General features: G+C 41.0%; 1 protein-coding gene across 1 annotated transcript in view; it reads left to right on the top strand.

Annotated features, from left to right (window-relative positions):
- Window positions 1–19,648, top strand: part of DYM (dymeclin) — a 337,031-nt gene that overhangs the window by 12,686 nt on the left and 304,697 nt on the right. The window contains exon 2 of the mRNA XM_044243021.1: window positions 13,621–13,812. Coding sequence (XP_044098956.1) covers window positions 13,673–13,812 — 140 coding nt within the window. The 5' untranslated portion in view covers window positions 13,621–13,672. The remainder of the gene's footprint in view (window positions 1–13,620; window positions 13,813–19,648) is intronic.

Raw genomic sequence — 19,648 nt, forward strand, 5'->3', positions numbered from 1 at the left:
GGTGTTCCTGGAAGGAGTCTGAAGTGAGTGGTGGAGATAGAGTGCTTAGGATTTCAGAGCAAGGAGAGAGCAGAGCCCCTTCTGTGCTTAGTGAATAGGGTGGAAGGTGCCGTGGATCAGATGTGGTACGAATGGCAGGAGCAGAGGTGAGGATGCGCGGGCTCGACGTTTGAGAAGACCGCTTGCTTTCACCTTGCTATGACACTTACTTGCAAACAGGTTACAGGCTACTTGTATCCAAATCCGTATGAATGCATTTTTTTTTTTTTAAAGATTTTATTTATTTATTTGAGAGAGAGAGACAGTGAGAGAGAGCATGAGCGAGGAGAAGGTCAGAGAGCGAAGCAGACTCCCCATGGAGCTGGGAGCCTGATGTGGGACTCGATCCCAGGACTCCAGGATCACGCCCTGAGCCGGAGGCAGTCGTCCAACCAACTGAGCCACCCAGGCGTCCCCGTATGAATGCGTTTTAGAAAATGCTGATGCATGGGCCCTACTTCAGAATTCTGAATTTTTGGTACCCAGGCATTTGCTTTTTTTTTTTTTTTCCCCCAAGATTTACTTAGATGAGAGAGCGCGTGCATGCCTGAGCATGCTGGAGCATGAGAGTATGGGGCGGGGAGGGGGAGAGGGAGAGAGAATCTCAAGCCGACTCCCTGCTGGGCTCAGAGCCTGACATGGGGCTTGATCCAATGACACTGAGGTCATGATCTGAACTGAAATCAAGAGTCAGGCTCAACTGACTGAGCCACCCAGGTGCCCCAGGCATTTGCATTCTTAAAAATAATTTTTTATTTTATTTTTTAGAGATTTTATTTATTTATTTATTTGACAGAAAGAGAGAGCCACACACACACAGTGAGAGAGGGAACACAATTTGGGGAGTGGGAGAGAGAGAAGCAAACTTCCCGCTGATCAGGGAGCCCAATGTGGGGCTCGATCTCAGAACCCTGGGATCATGCCCTGAGCCGAAGGCAGCCGCTTAACTGACCGAGCCACCCAGGCATCCCCAGGCATTTGCATTTTTAACCATATGCTCCTCAGGTGTTCTTATGTATGTTTAAGTTTGGGAAGTACTGGTTTGGAACGTCATTGGAAATAAATTGGAAAGTGAGCTTTCAGACTGGAGGGTCTTGAATGTCAGTACTGTCCCCTGTTTTTCAGGCAATGAGGAATCATTGAATGTTTTTGAGCTGGTGAGTGAAGTGATGGAAGTGGTAATTTTGCTAAAAATAAAGATCTATGATATTGGGCCTTTATTTGTCTAGGCCTGCTCTGCCGGGTCCCTTCCTGAGTGCTTTGCGTGCTGCCTCATCTGCTTCAGCCTCGGAAAATCTTACGAGTTTTAAGTACTTTTCCCCCCCATTACACAGTGGTGTTCTTAAGTCGTGAAACAGAGATTCATCCTGACTCTAAGAACCTTTGGTCTTAATAGTAGCATTGGACGGAATTTCCTTTTAAGGATTAATGCAGTCGTGGAGGGTGCAGAGTGAATCCAGAAGAGGCGGAGACAGACGAATCAGATACTGTTGCACTAGGTCACAGGGGATTACAGGAGCCTGGCCTCGGGTAGGGGCGGGGCAATACAGAGGAGGAGGTAGATTTAAAAGATGATATGTAGAATTGTGGTTGCTGTCGAAGAACCATAGGATTTTTTTAATTTTAATTTTTTACTGAAGTATAGTTAACATACAATGCATGAGTGTCAGGAGTACAGCAGACTAATTCGACCATTATATACACAATGAAATGCTCGCTGTGCTAAGTCATCTGTTGCCATACAAAGTTCCTAAAATACTGACTGTATTGCTCTACTTTTCACTGCCGTACAGGACTTGATGTCATTGGAGAGTCACTCTAGTAAAGGGAAAGGCCAGGGACTGGATTGGAATAATTAACCATATAGGCACATCAGGGAATTAGATCGCCTGGGTAGAAATCCTGGCTTTGTCACTTGTTGTCTCTGGGATGTTGGGCAATGTATTTAACCGGTCTGTGCCTTTGTTTCCTCATCAATAAAATGAGGAAATTGTGTTCACCTTTAAGAGTTGTTAACGAGAACTAAATAAATCAACAGTTGTAAAGAACCGAGACTGGTTCCCTGCATATAGAACACAGAAGTTAAACTGGCTAAGAAGAAGCCCCATTGCGCTTACCGTTTCCTCTGCCTCAGATGTGCCTGTGTCCTTCCAGAGCTTCTTGTGTGTAGTGAACTCTGGGGTAATGCTTACCCTGTGTTACAAGCATTTATTGGCCTGTTTGGCTTTGTGTTTGTTAATGGCAGGGACCTGCTTTTATTCATATTTGCATTTTCAGTCCCCACCACAACACCCAGCATTTACAGCAAGTGTGCGATAGGTGTCTGGGGACCAATTGTGGGCTTGCGTGAGATCACTTGAGGCAGGAGTGCTGATAACATTGATAGAAATTGTGACTTCTGAAAGGTTGCTGCTTTGGGGGGGCAAATGTTAAATTCTATTTTAAATTTACGATAACAGTAAGACATCGGATTAAAATATCTTGTAAGTAAAGATCTATGCTTGGGTTTTGACTGAGAAGTCAAGACGAAGTGTTAGTCCTGGCACAGCTCTCACGTAGAGGTGGAAGCACCAGCTAGAAGCACGTTCAGATCCTTCCTGAGGAAGAGCAGGTACAGAGAACAATGCATTTATTTAACTTCTCTCTCTCTCTCTCTCTTTTTTTTTTACTTTTAATTATGATGTTGATAGTTAAAAAAAAAAAAAAGAATCAGGCAATACTAAAGAACATAAAGTGAAAAGTCCCTTCCTTCCAGATTTCCAGTCCCATTCTTCCGAGGTAACTAGTCTTGCACGGTTGGTTATGTCCCCTTTCAGAAGTGGCTTGGGCGCATGTAGGAATGAACATGTTTATTTAAACGAATGGGGCCTTACTGTATGAGGTCTTTCTTGTTTGTTTTTTCTTGAGGTATTTAGGATATCTTTACACTCCAACACATAAATTCTGCCTCAATTCTTTTCCATGGCTACTCAGTGGTCCCTTCTGTGCTTAACCTTATAGTGTATTCATGACCGTCATCTAGGTTATTTTATGTCTTTGCTGTTCCAAACAATGAGATGATTAACATCTGTATACCTAGAACTTGTTAACTGGTATGAGTTTACCTCTGAGGTAAATTTATAAAAATGAAATCCTTGGCACAAAGAATATATGCAATTAAAATTTTGATATTGTCAAATATCTACACACTCATGGGTGCCTGTTTCTTTATTGCCCTCATGCTATCACGGTTGTTTTCTTTTAACCTTTGCTAATATGATTTTTTTTTTTTTAAGATTTTGTTTATTTATTTGACAGACAGAGATCACAAGTAGGCAGAGAGGCAGGCAGAGAGAGAGGAGGAAGCAGGCTCCCTGCTGAGCAGAGAGCCCAACGCGGGGCTCGATCCCAGAACTCTGGAATCGTGACCTGAGCCGAAGGCAGAGGCTTAACCCACTGAGCCACCCAGGCGCCCCAACCTTTGCTAATATGATGAGTAAAAATGATACCTTATTTTTAAAAATATTTTATTTATTTAACAGAGATTACAAGTAGGCAGAGAGGCAGGCAGAGAGAGGGGAAGCAGGCTCCCTGCAGAGCAGAGAGCCCAATGTGGGGCTTGATCCAGGACCCTGAGATCATGACCCCAGCCGAAGGCAGAGGCTTAACCCACTGAGGCACCCAGGTGCCCCAATACCTTATTTTAATTAGCATATTTTATTCCTAATTAATACTGAAGATGCTTTCATTTGACCTTGGCCATTTCAACAAGTTGCTTTTTGTTTTTGTTCTTTTGTTTTTTTAACAGTGTGCTGGAAGTTAATTAGGGACAGAGAAGGAGCATTAATGACGCTTGATTTATGTCTCAGAGGAGTAATCTACGTCACGAGGCAGGCGTATATACTACATAAAGTTTCAAAGTAGTTCTTACATAGTGGGAACTTGAGGGGGATGGTGGGAAGTTGATAGGAGAAAGTGATTTTGGGAAGGAGGATTGTATGATTTTTTTTTTATGTGTCAAGATCAAGTTCTTGACTAAACTGCATTAAAGATAGGTCCTTTGAAAGGTTTATTACTGAAAGTGTCAGCGATGGCACACTTCTCATTTCTAGTCTAGACTTACGTAAGGAGCCTTGTTATCCCCCAAATTACTTATTTTATATAGATATTTAAATTTATATGTCTGTATATAAAATTATATATTTATATATTCTCCTTGAGTTAAAAACAGTCTTAAGTATTTTAGGGATGTAGACAGAACTGGCATTCTGGTGGGAGGTTGGGACTGGGAGAGATTTGAAAGTCCTATCATGAAAGCCGCTAGTGAACTCAGGAGACAGGCTCAGTTACAAATTGAGAGAAAGAAGAGCTGAAGGTCAAGGAAGTCCGATGCATGACCCGAGGGAAAAGCAACAGGGCTCTTAGGGGGTGAGGTGATTGAATGGTGGGTTTTTTCAAGTTCCATTTTATTCTGGGTTTCATTGAAAGGGTCTTGGGAGTTCTTTTTTTTTTTTTTTTTTTAAAGATTTTATTTATTTATTTGACAGAGAGAGATTACAAGTAGGCAGAGAGGCAGGTAGAGAGAGAAGGAGGAGGAAGCAGGCTCCCTGCTGAGCAGAGAGCCTGATGTGGGACTCTATCCCAGGACCCCGAGATCATGACCTGAGCCGAAGGCAGCGGCTTAACCCACTGAGCCACCCAGGCGCCCGGGTCTTGCGGATAGTACCTTCTTGTTGATAGTATCTTCTTGCTGCCTAGGGGAGGGAGGGCTGGGGCAAGGGTGATGGGACAGGCTGTCCTTGTCATAGCTGTCAGTTGCCCCCGGGCTCTTTTTTCCTAGCCTTTTGCTTCTGGGCTGAGTGGCGCTTTATACTCTTGCTGCCCTTGATGGAAGGCTCTTGTGCTTGCCTTGGAATGCCATTTCCCTTCTCCATTCGTCTCGGGCTGTTTTCCAGTTTATAGGGATTCCTCACAACCTCTGGTCTCCTGTGAATTTCTGATCATGGCTGTGGAATTACTTACAATAAAGCAAAATGTTTTGCATGATTTCTAGGGCTTGGTGAAGAAAAGCAGCAGGGGACACATTGCACCTTGTGCTCAGTTGGCTGTCATGGTTTTGCTCCTTAATACTCGGTTTAGTCTTTCCTGATAAGCTTATAGGCTTTATTCTTATTGTTGTTTTTAGAAAGGTTTCATAGTGGTCCTGGACTGAACTTATTTTAAAACTTTGTGATCTGTTCTAGCTGCTTTGAAAATCAAATTTATTTCCTATAAATTAATAGAAAATAGACAAAGGCAGTGGCCTCTTTCACAGTGAACAAAACTCAGGCTAAAACTGTGCTGAAAACTATTATGTCTCATCAGTTGGCGGGGACCAGAAAGTTTGATTGAAGGCTGGTGGCTGTGCTGTGAAGAAACAGGCCTGCTGCAAGGCGTGCGGGCTGATCGCTTCGAAAGAGGGCAGCTAGGTGGTGTGGGGGAGGAAACCTAACCCCCTCTGCCCTTCTGAGTTCTTAGCTGAGACCCTTGTAATAGAAGGCTGGTTAACAGGAGAAAACAAAAGTTTACTAATGTGTGTTTCATGTACACATGGGCGATACCCAGGGAGTGGCTAGAATTCAGACTTAAGTACCATCGTGATGGGGATGGGAGATGTAGGCCTCTTAGGGGTGAGTAAATGGTTTTTAGGAAAGATGAATAAGCCCTTAGAGGAACAGATTTGTGGGAGAGGCGCCTGGGTGGCTCAGTTGGTTGAGCGACTCAGGTAGGTCATGATCCTGGTGTCCTGGGATCGAGTCCTGTATTGGGCTCCCAGCTCCATGGGGAGTCTGCTTTTCCTTCTGACCTTCTCCCCTCGCATGCTCTCTCTCACTTTCTCTCTCAAATAAATAAATAAAATCTTAAAACAAAACAAAACCAAACACCAGGGGCACCTGGGTGGCTCAGTGGGTTAAGCTGCTGCCTTCGGCTCAGGTCATGATCTCAGGGTCCTGGGATTGAGTCCCGCTTCCCTCTCTCTCTCTCTCTGCCTGCCTCTCTGTCTACTGTGATCTCTCTCTGTCAAATAAATAAATAAAATCTATAAAAAAAACAAAAAACAAAAAACAAAACACCAGATGGGAAGTGCGATAGTTTGTAACTATGTGTCTGGGTGTGGTGTCCATGTCTATCTAGTCTTTCTTCCTGTGATGAGTCACTGGTTGGTAAAACTCTCAAGAAGGGGATTTACGAAAATGAAGTTCCTTTTGGAGGAGCTGTCTTTAGGCAGCTAAAGGGAGTTCAGGGAAAATCTCACCCTGCATTTGGTGTTTTTCAAATGTCTATAGCTCAGCGGCTTAACCCACTGAGCCACCCAGGCGCCCTGTTCTGAACCATTTAAAAGGAAGTTGCAGATATGATGACACTTCACCCCTAAATATTTAAGCACACATCTCCCAAGGATTAGGTCATTTTCCTACTCAATTATGCTATTGTTATCTCACTTATTTCCATGTAATATCTTCTGTTCAGTCCATATCAGGTTCGGTCTCAAGATTGTCTTTTATAATTTTTTTTTCCTTCTTCCAAACCTGGGTTCATTGAAGATTCAATACATGTTTGGTTGTTACAATATCCCTTTAGTCTCCTTTGGTTTAGAAAATACCCCCACCCCATGCACACAATTTTAGTTACCATGGTACTGACTTTTTGGCGAACCCAGGGTGATGGTTCTTTACAATGTCCTGTATTCTGGGTTCATCAGATTATTTCCTCGTGAGGTCATCTAAATTGTTCATTCTCTAGCTTCTTGGTTTTGAACACTCAAAGCATTTTATGGTATCTCTTCTTTTAAAGTAGGTAGGATTGGCGCCTGGGTGGCTCAGTGGGTTAAGCCTCTGCCTTCAGCTCAGGTCATGGTCTCAGAGTCCTGGAATCGAGCCCCACATCGGGCTCTCTGCTCAGCAGGGAGCCTGCTTCCTCCCTCCCTCTGCCTGCCTCTCTGCCTACTTGTGATCTTTCTCTCTCTGTGTCAAATAAAGAAATAAAATCTTTAAGAAAATAACCTATATGGCTTGTTTTTAAAGATTTTATTTATTTATCTGACAGACGCACATCACAAGTAGGCAGAGAGGCAGGCAGAGAGAGAGGAGGAAGCAGGCTCCCCGCGGAGCAGAGAGACTGATGAGGGGCTCACTGAGCCACCCAGGCGCCCCTACATGGCTTGTTTAAAAAAAAATTAAAGTAGGTAGGATGTGTTTTATGGCCCAGCATGTGGTCTGTTTTGGTGAATATTCAAGGTGAGCAGGAGGAGAATGTGTATTCTGCTGTCATTGGATGAAGTAGTCCATAGATGTCAGATCCAGTTTTGATTGATAATGGTGTTGAGATCAGCTAGGTCCTTAACTGACTATTCTGAGAGGGGTACTCAGGTCTTTCTCTGCAGTATAGGGCATTCCTCTCTCTCTCTTGTAGTTCTGTTACTTTTTGCCTCACGCGTTTTGATGCTACGATGTCAGGCGGTGCATGTCTTCTTGGAACCATTGATTCCTTATCAGCATGGAATGACGTTTTTTTACTCCTGGTAAGTTTCCTTCCTCTGCGGTTGGTTGTGTCTAATATTAATATAACTTCTCCTGCTTTCTTTTAATTAGTGTTAGCATGGTATATCTCTCTCCATCTCTTTTAATCTGTGCGTGTCTTTTATATTTAAAGTGGGTTTCTTGTGGACAGCATATAGTTGAATCTTTTCTTTTTTTTTTTTTTTTTTTGATTCACTTTGACAATCTCTTTTAATTGGTGAATTTAGACCCTGGATGTTCAAATGATACGCAATAAAGTTGTATTAATGTCTACCAACATTTGTTATTGTTTTCTGTTTATTGCCCTTATTTTTGTTCTATTTTTGTCTTCTACTCTTTCGGCCTTTTGTGGTTCAAATGCAGCACATAAATGAATCCTTTTTCTCCTTTCTTAGCATGTCACTTACACTTTTTAAAACTTTTTGGAAGTTGACCTTGCGTTTGCAATATGCATTTACAACTAATCCAAGCCCCCCCCCTTTAAAAATTTATTTATTTATTTGACAGAGATCACAGCTAGGCAGAGAGGCAGGCAGAAATAAGAGGAAGCGGGCTCCCTGCTGAGCAGAGAGCCTGATGTGGGGCTTGATCCCAGGACCCTGGGATCATGACCTGAGCTGAAGGCAGAGGCTTTAACCCACTGAGCCACCCAGGCACCCCCGCTTATTTTTTTTTTAAAGAGATTTTATGTATTTAAGAGAGAGCTAGAGAGACAGAGAAAGAGGCTATGAGCAGAGAGGAGGTTGTGGACGCTTAACCCATTGAGCCATCCAGATGCCCCCAAGTCCACTTTCAAATAACACTCTATCACTTCATGGGTAGTAGAAGTACCTTATAACTACAAAGTACATATTCCTGATTCCTCCCTTTTGTCCCTTTTATCATCCTTGGTGTTTATTCACTTATATATAAACTATAATCATCAAACACAGGGCTGCTGTTATTTTGAGTATGTGGCCTTTTGGGATGGGCTTTTCTCACTCACAATGCCCTCGAGTTCTATTCAAGTTATTGGGCGTATCAGGTAGTTCCTTCTTTTTATTTCATCGTATGGATGTACTTCTCTTTGCTTATTCATTCATGTGTTGAAAGAACATTTGGGTATAGTTTTTTGTGTGAACCTATGTTTTCATTTCTCTGGGATCATATTCCAGGAATACAGCTGCTGGTATCAATAGTATGTATAGGTTTAATTTTTTAAAAAAAATTTTAAAAGATTTTATTTAGTTATTAGAGATGGTGAGTGAGAGAGAGAGCACAAGCAGGGGAAGAGGGAGAAGCAGGCTGCTTGCGGGCTTGATTCCAGGACCCTGGGATCATGACCTGAGCTGAAGGCAGACAACCAACTGAGCCACCCAGGCACCCCTGTGTTTATAAGAAACTGTTGAACCATTTTCCAGAGATGCTTTTCCATTTTCCATTCCCACTAGCAACATATGAGCTACTTTCAGTACATCCTTAGTAGCATTTGTTACTGTCAGTTTTTTTTTTTTTTAATAGATGTGTAGTAGTATGTCATCATGGTCTTAATTTGTGGTTCCCTGAATGGCTAATAATGATGGAATACCTTTTCATGTGTTTCTCATTTGCATGCTTTCTTTGGTGATGTGTTAAAATCTTTTGCATATTTTCTAATTGGATTGTTTTCTTATTGTTGACTTTAGAGTTCCTTATATGTTCTGGATACAAGTCCTTTGTTTGGGTGTGTGACTTATGAATATTTTCTCTAAGCCTGTGGCTTTTCTTTTCATCCTCTTAGTAGGGTCTTTCACCAACCAAAAGTTTTCAGTTTTGGTAAAGCTTACTTACCAACTTTTTCTTTTATGGGTACTGCTCTTGTGTAATGCCTAAGCACTTCCTGACCCCAGGTCACAAAGATTTTCTCCTATGTTGTCTTCTGAAAAGGGTTTTAGGGGTGCCTGGGTGGCTCAGTCAGTTAAGCATATGCCTTTGGCTCAGGTCATGGTCTCAGGGTCTTGGGATCAAGCCCCACATTGGGCTCCCTGTTCGGCAGAAATCCCACTTCTCCCTCTCCCATCCTCTTGCTTGTGTTCCCTCTCTCTCAAATAAATAAATAACATCTTAAAAAAATAAAAAGAAAGGGTTTTAGAGTCTTATGTTATATGCTTAGGTTTATGATTTTTTTGAGTTAGCTTTTAAGATACAGGGTTTTTTTGCTTGTTTGTTTTGTTTTTTTGACCTGTGGGTGTCCAGTTGTTCCAGCACCATTTGTTCCAACAACAGCCCTTCCTCCATTGAATTGCTTTTGCATTGTTGACAAAAACCAGCTGATTATACTATAGTGGGTCTGTTTCTGGATTTTCTCTTTTGTTTTACTGATTTCTGTGTTTATCACTACCATAGGTTTTAATTTAATTCCTCTTTTCTGGCCAAACTATGACTGTTGCTTATCAGTAAACACATAAATGGTGGAAATTTGAAATTTTGATTTTGGATGGTAACTCAAATACTAACATTGAACTGTATATATCAGACAAATAGATTTTTTAAGTTTGTTGGTTTGCCTCAGTAAAGAAAATTTACATTCTTGTCACTGTACCAGTTATGATGGTAACTTTGTGTTTTCCATATATGTTAAAAATTTAAATTTAAGTTGGTGAAGTAGCTTAAAAACATTTAATTTTTAAAATTGAAGTAATATATAGATTTAGTTTAAAAAAAATCAGATAATGTGATTGACATAAAATGAAAAGACTGCATGACCACCTCTCCAGAATCTTTTAACCCAGAATGGGCCACACTTAGATCTCTTAGCTGTTGTTTCTCATTATTTGCCTCCTTCTTCATAGTTATATTATAATTGTATTACAATATAATTATAGTATAAGCATTTAACACGCTTTTACTGTTATTTGCTGATTTAGGAATTTTAGATGTTTCTGTTGACTTCGTGCCTATTAGGGAAGATGAGGATTTCACACTCTTTTCTTTTCTTTTTTTTTTTTAGTTGTTATTATTTTTTTAAAGATTTTTATTTATTTGTTTGACAGAGAGATCAGAAGCAGGCAGAGAGGCAAGCGTGGGTGGGGGCTGTGCGGGAAACAGACTCCCTGCCGAGCAGAGAGCTTGATGCGGGGCTCCATCCTAGGACCCTGAGATCATGACCTGAGCTGAAGGCAGAGGCTTAACCCACAGAGCCACCCAGACACCCCAGGATTTCACACACTTAAATCCACTCCTACTTCATTTTTTTTAGCGTCTTCCCAATACAGTTACCTCACAATTTTTGGTTAAGTCTTTATTTACTGTTTCTATTATGATGATTACATAAATATTGATAGCTGTTGAATTGAGTCATATACTATGATAACATGACCTTTATTGAACAATTTTTGTTTTTTCCAAAGTACATAGTTACCAAAAAATCATTTATTTTCTAGGTAGCTATTATTCAGAGAATGTTATCAGTTCAGAGAATCCTGCCGGATTCTCCTATGATATTGTAAACCTCCACAGGATAAGGTCAGACACATCAGGTGACCTCTTGTCCTCTGATTTGCTTACCATGGAGGTCAGGGGTTATCTGGACTCCTGTCCCAGCCTGTAGTACATGTGTTCTCTGTCTTGTGTTGTGTCCTTTGCTTCTTGAATTTGTTGTCTTCATTTTTCTTGTTTTATTCCTTTGCATTGAAAGGATACATCTTCTAGTAACTTCAGAAAATGGGTCCATGGGAGGTTTTTTTAGTCATGGCAAGTCTAATATATGCTTTTATTCTACTTTCATACTTAACTGGTAGCTTGGCTAGCTACAGAAATCTAGCTTAAATTATTTTTATTAATATTTTAAAAGCATTGCTTCCCTGTTATCTAGCTTCCAGTATTGTTACTGAGAGATTGAGAAATCATCCTTTAAAATATATATGTATATGAATGATAGGAATAGAGGGGGTAATAGGCCAAAACCCATATAATGTCCATTTTCGTTTCTTTTATTACTACTTTTTTTCCCCCACAAATACTCTCTACACCCAACATGGGGCTCAAACTCAAAACCCTGAGATCAAGAGTCACGTGCTTTCTGACTGAGCTAGCCAGGTGTCCCCCATACTGTCAGTTTTCAGCAGACCTATATATTTGCTACATGTGCTTCATCCCTTTCCTTCTATTCCTTTCCCCTTTCTTGTTTGAGAAGGTATTTATTGATACTGCTAAAGCCCCTCTCATCCTTTCCTGATAACATTATATAAAAAGCATTCTTCTGAATTTGTGTATTTTTCCTATGTATGTTTTAATACTTGTAGTAGCTATGAATATATCCATAATAATATTGTTCGCATGTTGTAAAAATCCTACAAATGAAATTATGCCATGTCTGTTATTCTGTATCACTTTTTAAAATATATACTTTTGAGATATGTCCATGTTGGTAATTGTAGCTCTTATTAATTCACTTTCATTAGTGTAATGTACCCCATTGTAAGATTATATTTAAAAATTTAATTTTAAATTGCTTAAGATTATAAAACAGCTCTGGAATAAGTTATAATAAGTAAGATATTTATATATTGCACAATATTTTTATAGCATTTTCTCATTAGGCTTAATAATTCTTATTTAAGAAGTTAAACCAAAATCAAGACTTTATGGTTGACTGGCTTGATATGGAGGATTAGTTGGAGCCAGCTGGCTTTGGGGTCTCTGTCCCCTGAGCAGGGAAGAGGAAAGTAGTAGTGGTCTTGATTTCAGGGGCAGGTGACAAGAAGCCAGATAAGTATTTCTCCCTCATATTCAGAAGATCAGCTGTCCATGTGCATTGGGGAAGCCTCGTGTCTTTAGATAATTGAGCCTAAGCCAGTCCCAGAGTTCCAAAGAGAACGTGGAAGGCATGCTTCCAAATTCTGTTGTTGGCTTCAGTGTCTCTGTGGAGTAAGGAGGACAGACATAAGAAAGTAAGTCACTACTAATATAAGTTCTCATCTGACCCGAGCGTCCTTTGGATATCATTTGCTTTCATTGCAATGGTAATTTTAACATAGTGTAATTTATTATTCATCTCACCACCATTTTATCGTCAGTGAGAGACTTTTCTTGAACAAATTGAGATAGAACATGATTTGGAACTAGGTTAAGTGTGATTTGATGAAGATAGTGATTGGTATTTTAACTATTAGTTTTCCCATTAGTGACCAGCTACAACAAATATTGAAGATGCTGATCATTTATTCATCTACTCTTCCCTTCAACATACTACTTAGGGAATGCCTGTTACATGCTATCTAGACATTGGGGGTAGAAAGGTAAGAGCCTGGGTGGCTCAGTGGGTTAAGCGTCCAGCTCTTGATTTGGGCTCAGCTCATGATCTCAGGGTCCTTAGATTGATGTTGGGCTCCCTGCTGGGCGTGGAGCCTGCTTCGCATTGTCTCTCTCCCCTTCCCTCTGTCCCTCCCACCCTCTCCAAAACAAAAACAAAAATTAAAAAAACCCCAAAACCCCCCCAAAAACCCCAAACAACCACCAAAACCAATGGTTTAGGAGAAGAGGCATGCCAACAAATGCTGATGTGCGTGACCACAGAACGAGAAGGACACTAAGTGACTGCTTTGGAACAGGGAGCCCATTCTTATTCAGCATGTGACTCAGTTCAAGCCTCATTTTCCCCTGCTTGTAGGTAGCACGTGGTCATCACTTCAACTACTTGTCCCCTTCTGAGGACATTCAAGACATCCAGTCTTTATCTTTCACCATCCTTCATTGTAAAGGATCCTCATTTTCAGACAATTTGTAATAAGTTGTCATTGTTAGGGATTTGCTTTGAGATACATTCTTAGGCAGAGGTGTGCCCATTCAAATATCTACAAGCATAGACTTAGATTTTTGTGTATGTGTTGGCTAAGACAGGTTTTATCCCTATTCCCTCCTTTGTAACTCTGTATCTGGTGTCTAATATATTTAAAAATAGAACTGTGATTTCTTCAAGTAAGTTTACCGTTGTTTTTTTTCTTTCTTTCTTACCTTTGTGACAAAGATAGGAAAAATATGGTTAATTTTGAACAAGTTTGAAATTTCTTTTCATTCTTTATAGGTTGTCTTGTGGAAATGAAGGCTTAAGGGCAAGTTATCTACCAGATTAGAAGATGGGATCGAACAGCAGCAGAATCGGTGATCTTCCTAAAAATGAGTACTTAAAAAAGTTATCGGGCCCAGAATCTGTCTCTGAGAACGACCCGTTCTGGAATCAGCTTCTCTCGTTTTCTTTCCCTGCACCAACCAGCAGGTAAAAGCTTACTTGGAGATTGAAAATCCATGTAGAAGGCCACATGAGCTTGTGTGGTATGCTTATTAAAAAAAGAAAGTTTTTAATGTTCTATCTGTCCATCAGTCTGTCCTGTCGTACATGTGCCAGTAGAAAATAAAGAGATGCAAGTAGAAAACACATTTTTCTCTTTTCTTCCACCTAGCCATCTCCCTTCCCCAGAGATGATTCCTCATAGCAGTTGCTTTTGAATCTCTAAAATAGTACAAGGTTACTTAAGCATTTATCGCATGTAGTTTTAGAAAATTGTTTGAACACAAGTGCTAGCATCCTACACATACCTTGTTTTTTATTTTTTCTGCTGCTATCCCTTGCGTTTTCCCCCACAGTTAAGTAAAATGTATTTTTTTAAAAAAAAGATTTTATGTATTTATTTGACAGAGAGAGGGAGAGAGAGTGGGCCAGCTCACAAGCAGAGGGAGTGGCAGAGAGAGGGGAGAGAGAGGGAGAAGCAGACTCCATGCTGAGCAGAGAGCCCGATGCGGGGCTCGATCCCAGGACCTTGAGATCATGACCTGAGTTGAAGACAGAGGCTTTAACCCACTGAGGCACCCAGGCGCCCCTCTAAAGTATTTTAAAGTAAAATAAGGACATTTTCTTCTGTGACCTAATACCATTATTAGACCTGAAAAAATTAATAAAAAGTCCTCCTACCCAGTCCATATTGACATTTCCCCTGTTGTTTTATAAAGGTTGCTAACATTAGGAACCAAATAAGGTGGGTACGGTGCAGTTGGTGTATTTCCTAAACGTCTGTAGAATAGAGGTATTCAGTCTCCAGTCCCTGCCACAGGTTTTTCCTGTGCTATTAAGAACAAATTGGGTCTGTTTTTCTGTAGAATGTTTTACCTTCTTGATTTACTTGATTGCTTCTCATACCATAATTTAAAAAAAAAATTTTTTTTGTTTTCTGTAAACTGGAAGACTGATTTAAAGGCTTGATAAAATTTGGGGCGCCTGGGTGGCTTAGTGGGTTAAAGCCTCTGCCTTCGGCTCAGGTCATGATCCCAGGGTGCTGGGATCAAGCCCCGCATCGGGCTCTCTGCTCAGCAGGGAGCCTGCTTCCTCCTCTCTCTCTGCCCGCCTCTCTGTCTACTTGTGATCTCTGTCTGTCAAATAAATAAATAAAATCTTTAAAAAAAAAAAAGGCTTGATAAAATTTAAACAGTTTTGGTAAGAGTATTATATGAGTGATTTTATATACTTCGTACTGTATTACACCAGGACACAGAAAATGTGTGGTTTTAGTTATGCTAAATTTGCTCAGAGATTTGAGAATGTTGATGGTTTTGGTCTGAATCACCTGTTTCATAAGAAATTACAAAATGCGGGGCGCCTGGGTGGCTCAGTGGGTTAAAGCCTCTGCCTTCGGCTCGGCTCGGGTCGTGATCCCAGAGTCCTGGGATTGAGACCCGCATCGGGCTCTCTGCTCGTCGGGGAGCCTGCTTCCCCCTTTATCTCTGTCTGCCTCTCTGTCTACTTGTGATCTCTGTCTGTCAAATAAATAAATAAAATCTTTAAAAAAAAAAAAAGAAATAACAAAATGGTGATATTTCTAATTTGGTCATTTCTTATACATTTATTAAGTGGAACTTTTCTGTAAAGAAGAGCTTTCCTTCATCATTTAGGTTATATAAAATACAGTTTTTACTATATTATTAAATAAGGGTAAACACTTAATTCTGTTCCTTTACCAGTTTAATGAAAATAGTATAATGGTGACAAGTACTTTCCCTCTCCCTTAATCCCAGGCTTGGAAGGTCTGTCTCTCTCTTTTTAATGGTGAATTAAAAGAAAAGAAAAATCTATGTATGTATGTGTATTGTAGTCCTTATGGTTTCAATTTGCCTCTCTTTAGTGATCAAGGTTATGTTTGTTTTTATGTGTTTAAGGATTAAGGATTATTGGCATTTCCTTTTTGTGAACTATTTATATATTTTGGCAATAAATTTTAATTTCTAACTCCTGGGTACAGCTGGATGGGGCCTCAGGAGTTTCCCTTAGTTTGCAGCTCACGGGATAGCATGGATTAGTTGCACATTATATGAAGCAACTACTTACTACTGCTTCTGAGATCCTTGGAAAATTAAAGATGCTGTGGAGGGGCAGGAGGGGTCAAACTGAAGCCAGCTGTAGCGTCAGCAAACTTTGAGGGGTTGTCACGGAGTACTGCTGCTCCTATTGAAATAACACTAAGAGAAAAAAGGGCAGAGAGAGACCGCATCATTTGTTGTCAAAAAAAATTCTCTTCTCACGTATGTAAACTGCAGTGCGGTGTCTTCTGAAAGACAATACAGAAGACTTAACTAAATGAAGAGTGATACCACATTTAAAGATTTTGAAGACTGTCATTAAAATGTCAGTTCTTCCGTGGTTGACCTGTAGAGAAGGCAATTCCAGTTAAAATCCCAACAGCTTTTATTGGGGGTTTGGGGGAGTGAGGTGGAGAGATCTTGGTAAGCTGATTCTAAAACTTAAATGGCAAAGGAAAGAAAATAATAGCCAAGTACTTTTGTTTGTTTGTTTTTAAAGATTTTATTTATTCATTTGACAGAGATCACAAGTAGGCAGAGAGGCAGGCAGAGAGAGAGAGGGAAGCAGGCTCCCTGCTCAGTAGAGAGCCGGATGTGAAGCTCGATCCCAGGACCTCAGGATCATGACCCAAGCCAAAGAAAGGCAGAGGCTCAACCCACTGAGCCACCCAGGCGCCCCCCCAGCCAAGTACTTTTGGAGAAGAAGAAGAATGTGTTGTGTGTCCATGTACTTATGCTGAACTGGCACTTTGGAGTACTAGGGGCAGGATGGACTGCTTAAGAAACAGTGAGGTGAATAAGGTGTTAGCCATTTTTGTCTATTTCTTAAACCTCGGCCTCACAGTTTGAATTACCATGGCTCTCTAGTTTGCTTTGTTAATTCCTGCTCTTTCTCGAAAATCTGCTGCTGCTCTCATATATTTATTCTTTTGGACGTTGTTCCTTTTTCTTAATTCACCCTAGTTTATGCACAAATGTATTGCAGGAATCTCAGAAAGTGTGAAAAGCAGAAAGAGAACACATTGCATGTGGCAGGTGTGGGGGGAAGAGTCCCAGGGGCTTCACTTGTGGTGGTGCCCCTCTGTCGCTTGGTTTGAGACTCCTGTCCCCTCAGTGCTGGTGTTGGACGTGTGACCTGTAGGACCTTGACTCTGAGCTGGCAGGTGCCACCTCATTGACAGAGGCAGAGATGGAAATACCAAGTTTGTGAATGACTCAGGATGGAGGTGAATCTCTGAATCTAGACATTTTTGAGATTGCTCACTTCTGGAAACTCCTTGGACCCATATGTGTGGTTTTCAAGTGCAGCCCATTTTTGCAGCCAAAAACTGGTGTCTGCCAATATTTTGGAAACTATAAGGCCTTTAGGACTAATCTAATCCTTCCTTACTATAAATTACTGTTGGCACTAGAGTAATCAGATTTTGTTAGCGTTCCAGGCATGGTTGCAAAATCCTGTTTAGGCTCTTCAGTAGTTTTTTAACTTTTCACCTTATTAAAATTACTTGTGGGGGCTTCTGGGTGGCTCAGTGGGTTAAAGCCTCTGCCTTCGGCTCAGGTCATGGTCCCAGGGTCCTGGAATCGAGCCCCGCATAGGGCTCTCTGCTCAGCGGGGAGTCTGCTTCCTCCTCTCTCTCTGCCTGCTTCTCTACCTCCTTGTGATCTCTGTCAAATAAATAAATAAAATCTTTAAAAGAAATCTTAAAAAAAATTACTTGTGAAGCAAAAGTCTGAAATGAAATCAGGGTTAATTTAAGAGTTAAGTTTAATATGATGTTTATTTTTCTTATAAAATATTTTAAAATTACTTGCATAGTTGATTTTGTACATTTATAGATTACTAAATAATAGCAGCCAAAACAAGAAACAGAACTATGCTTATTATTTTTTTGGTTCGTGGGCATCCAAATATCCCTACGTGAATGTATGGTGTGTGCTTATTGCATTTGTAATGTGTGTCATGCATGTCCCTCAGAACAACGGGGCCAGATGACCTTTCACTTTCTATAAGCTATTATTTATTCACTTGCTTCTCAGGATATAGTGAAGAACTAGGTCAATTCTCTTGTCCTCCAAGGACTTACAATCTACTTGTAAACCAATAGATGAGCGCAGTGAACTATGGTAAAAGCTGTTATAGAAGTAGTACAAGGAAGCCTTGAGCACAGCAGTGGCAGGAGCTCAGTGTCTGAGTTAGAATTGGACAGGGTGAGTCACAGATTTTCAGGAGGAAGTGGCATAGGTTTGTTTCACTTCTGGCTCAAATCCCAGTAGGTACCAAAGGATGTTTAATGAAAGCCTCCTTCCCACCCCTGTGTCCCTCAGCCAGTACTCCTTTCAGGAGGCAGCCAAAGCAGGAGTGATGCTCAGAGTCCTGAGCTGGAGGGAAGGGGGTGGGATTGGGGGGGACTGGCGCAGTAGGGGAGCCGCAGAGCTCCCAGTGGTGAGGAAGAACGTGGCAGGTGTGCAAAACTGAAGAAGTGAAGGGTAGGGGTTTGGCCGATTTGAGGGGCCTTGTAGAAAATATTAAGCAGTTTCAATTTTGTCCTAGTATCAGTGGGAACCACTGGAAGATTTTCAGTAGAAAGGCTAAGATCAGGCTTTCATTTTATTAGATACCCTGACTGCATCACCTGTGGTCATTACTCTCTCCTTCAGCAGAAATTACAGTTGACCCTTGAACAACACAGACTTGAACTCTGCAGGTCCACTTAAATGTGGATCTTTTACCAATAAATGTGGGACGGTACTGTACTGCAATTAGAGTACTGTAAATGTATTTTCCTTATGATTTTCTTTTTTTTTTTTTAAAGATTTTATTTATTTGACAGAGAGATCACAAGTAGGCAGAGAGGCAGGCAGAGAGAGAGAGGAGGAAGCAGGCTCCCTGCTGAGCAGAGAGCCCGATGCGGGACTCGATCCCAGGACCCTGAGATCATGACCTGAGCCAAAGGCAGTGGCTTAACCCACTGAGCCACCCAGGCGCCCATCCTTATGGTTTTCTTAATGGCATAATTTTTTCACTAGCTAAATTTACTATAAGAATACAGTATATATATATACATAATATGTGGTAATCTACTGAATGTTACTGGTAAGGCTTCTGGTAAACATTAGGCTATAAGAGGTTAAGTTCTGGGACGCCTGGGTGGCGCAGTTGGTTAAACGACTGCCTCCGGCTCAGGGCGTGATCCTGGAGTCCCGGGATCGAGTCCCACATCAGGCTCCCAGCTCCATGGAGAGTCTGCTTCTCCCTCTGACCTTCTCCTCGCTCATGCTCTCTCTCACTGTCTCTCTCTCTCAAATAAATAAAATAAAATCTAAAAAAAAAAAAAAAAAAGAGGTTAAGTTCTGGGTCAGAAGTTAAATGCGGATTTTCTACTTTGCAGGAGTTGGTGCTCCCAACCCCTGCACTGTTCAGGGTCCATGGTATTACTTCTTCAGTGTTTGTTTTTTTAAATAATTCAGTTACAGGATCAGTTATCATGTTCCAAACAAACAGTGTTAGAAGGTACATGGATAACCATGTAGGATAGTCACGATTACTGGGTCCTGGAAAGTGTTCTGAGGTGTTGGAATGTGAACAGAGCCCCAGTTGAGGTGAATGATTTAGAAAGGGAGAGAAAAGGAAAGAGAGAATTCAAATGCCTCTGAACAAAGAGCATGGACAGAGGCAGTGAGGCAGGACACAGTTCTGTGTGTGGGTGTGGACCAGTGGGACACTAGCCTGCCTGAGGAAAATGTTGATCACAGGGGCCTGTCTT

Source organism: Neovison vison, chromosome 3, assembly GCF_020171115.1.
Source record: "Neovison vison isolate M4711 chromosome 3, ASM_NN_V1, whole genome shotgun sequence".
NCBI classification, from domain to species: domain Eukaryota; kingdom Metazoa; phylum Chordata; class Mammalia; order Carnivora; family Mustelidae; genus Neogale; species Neogale vison.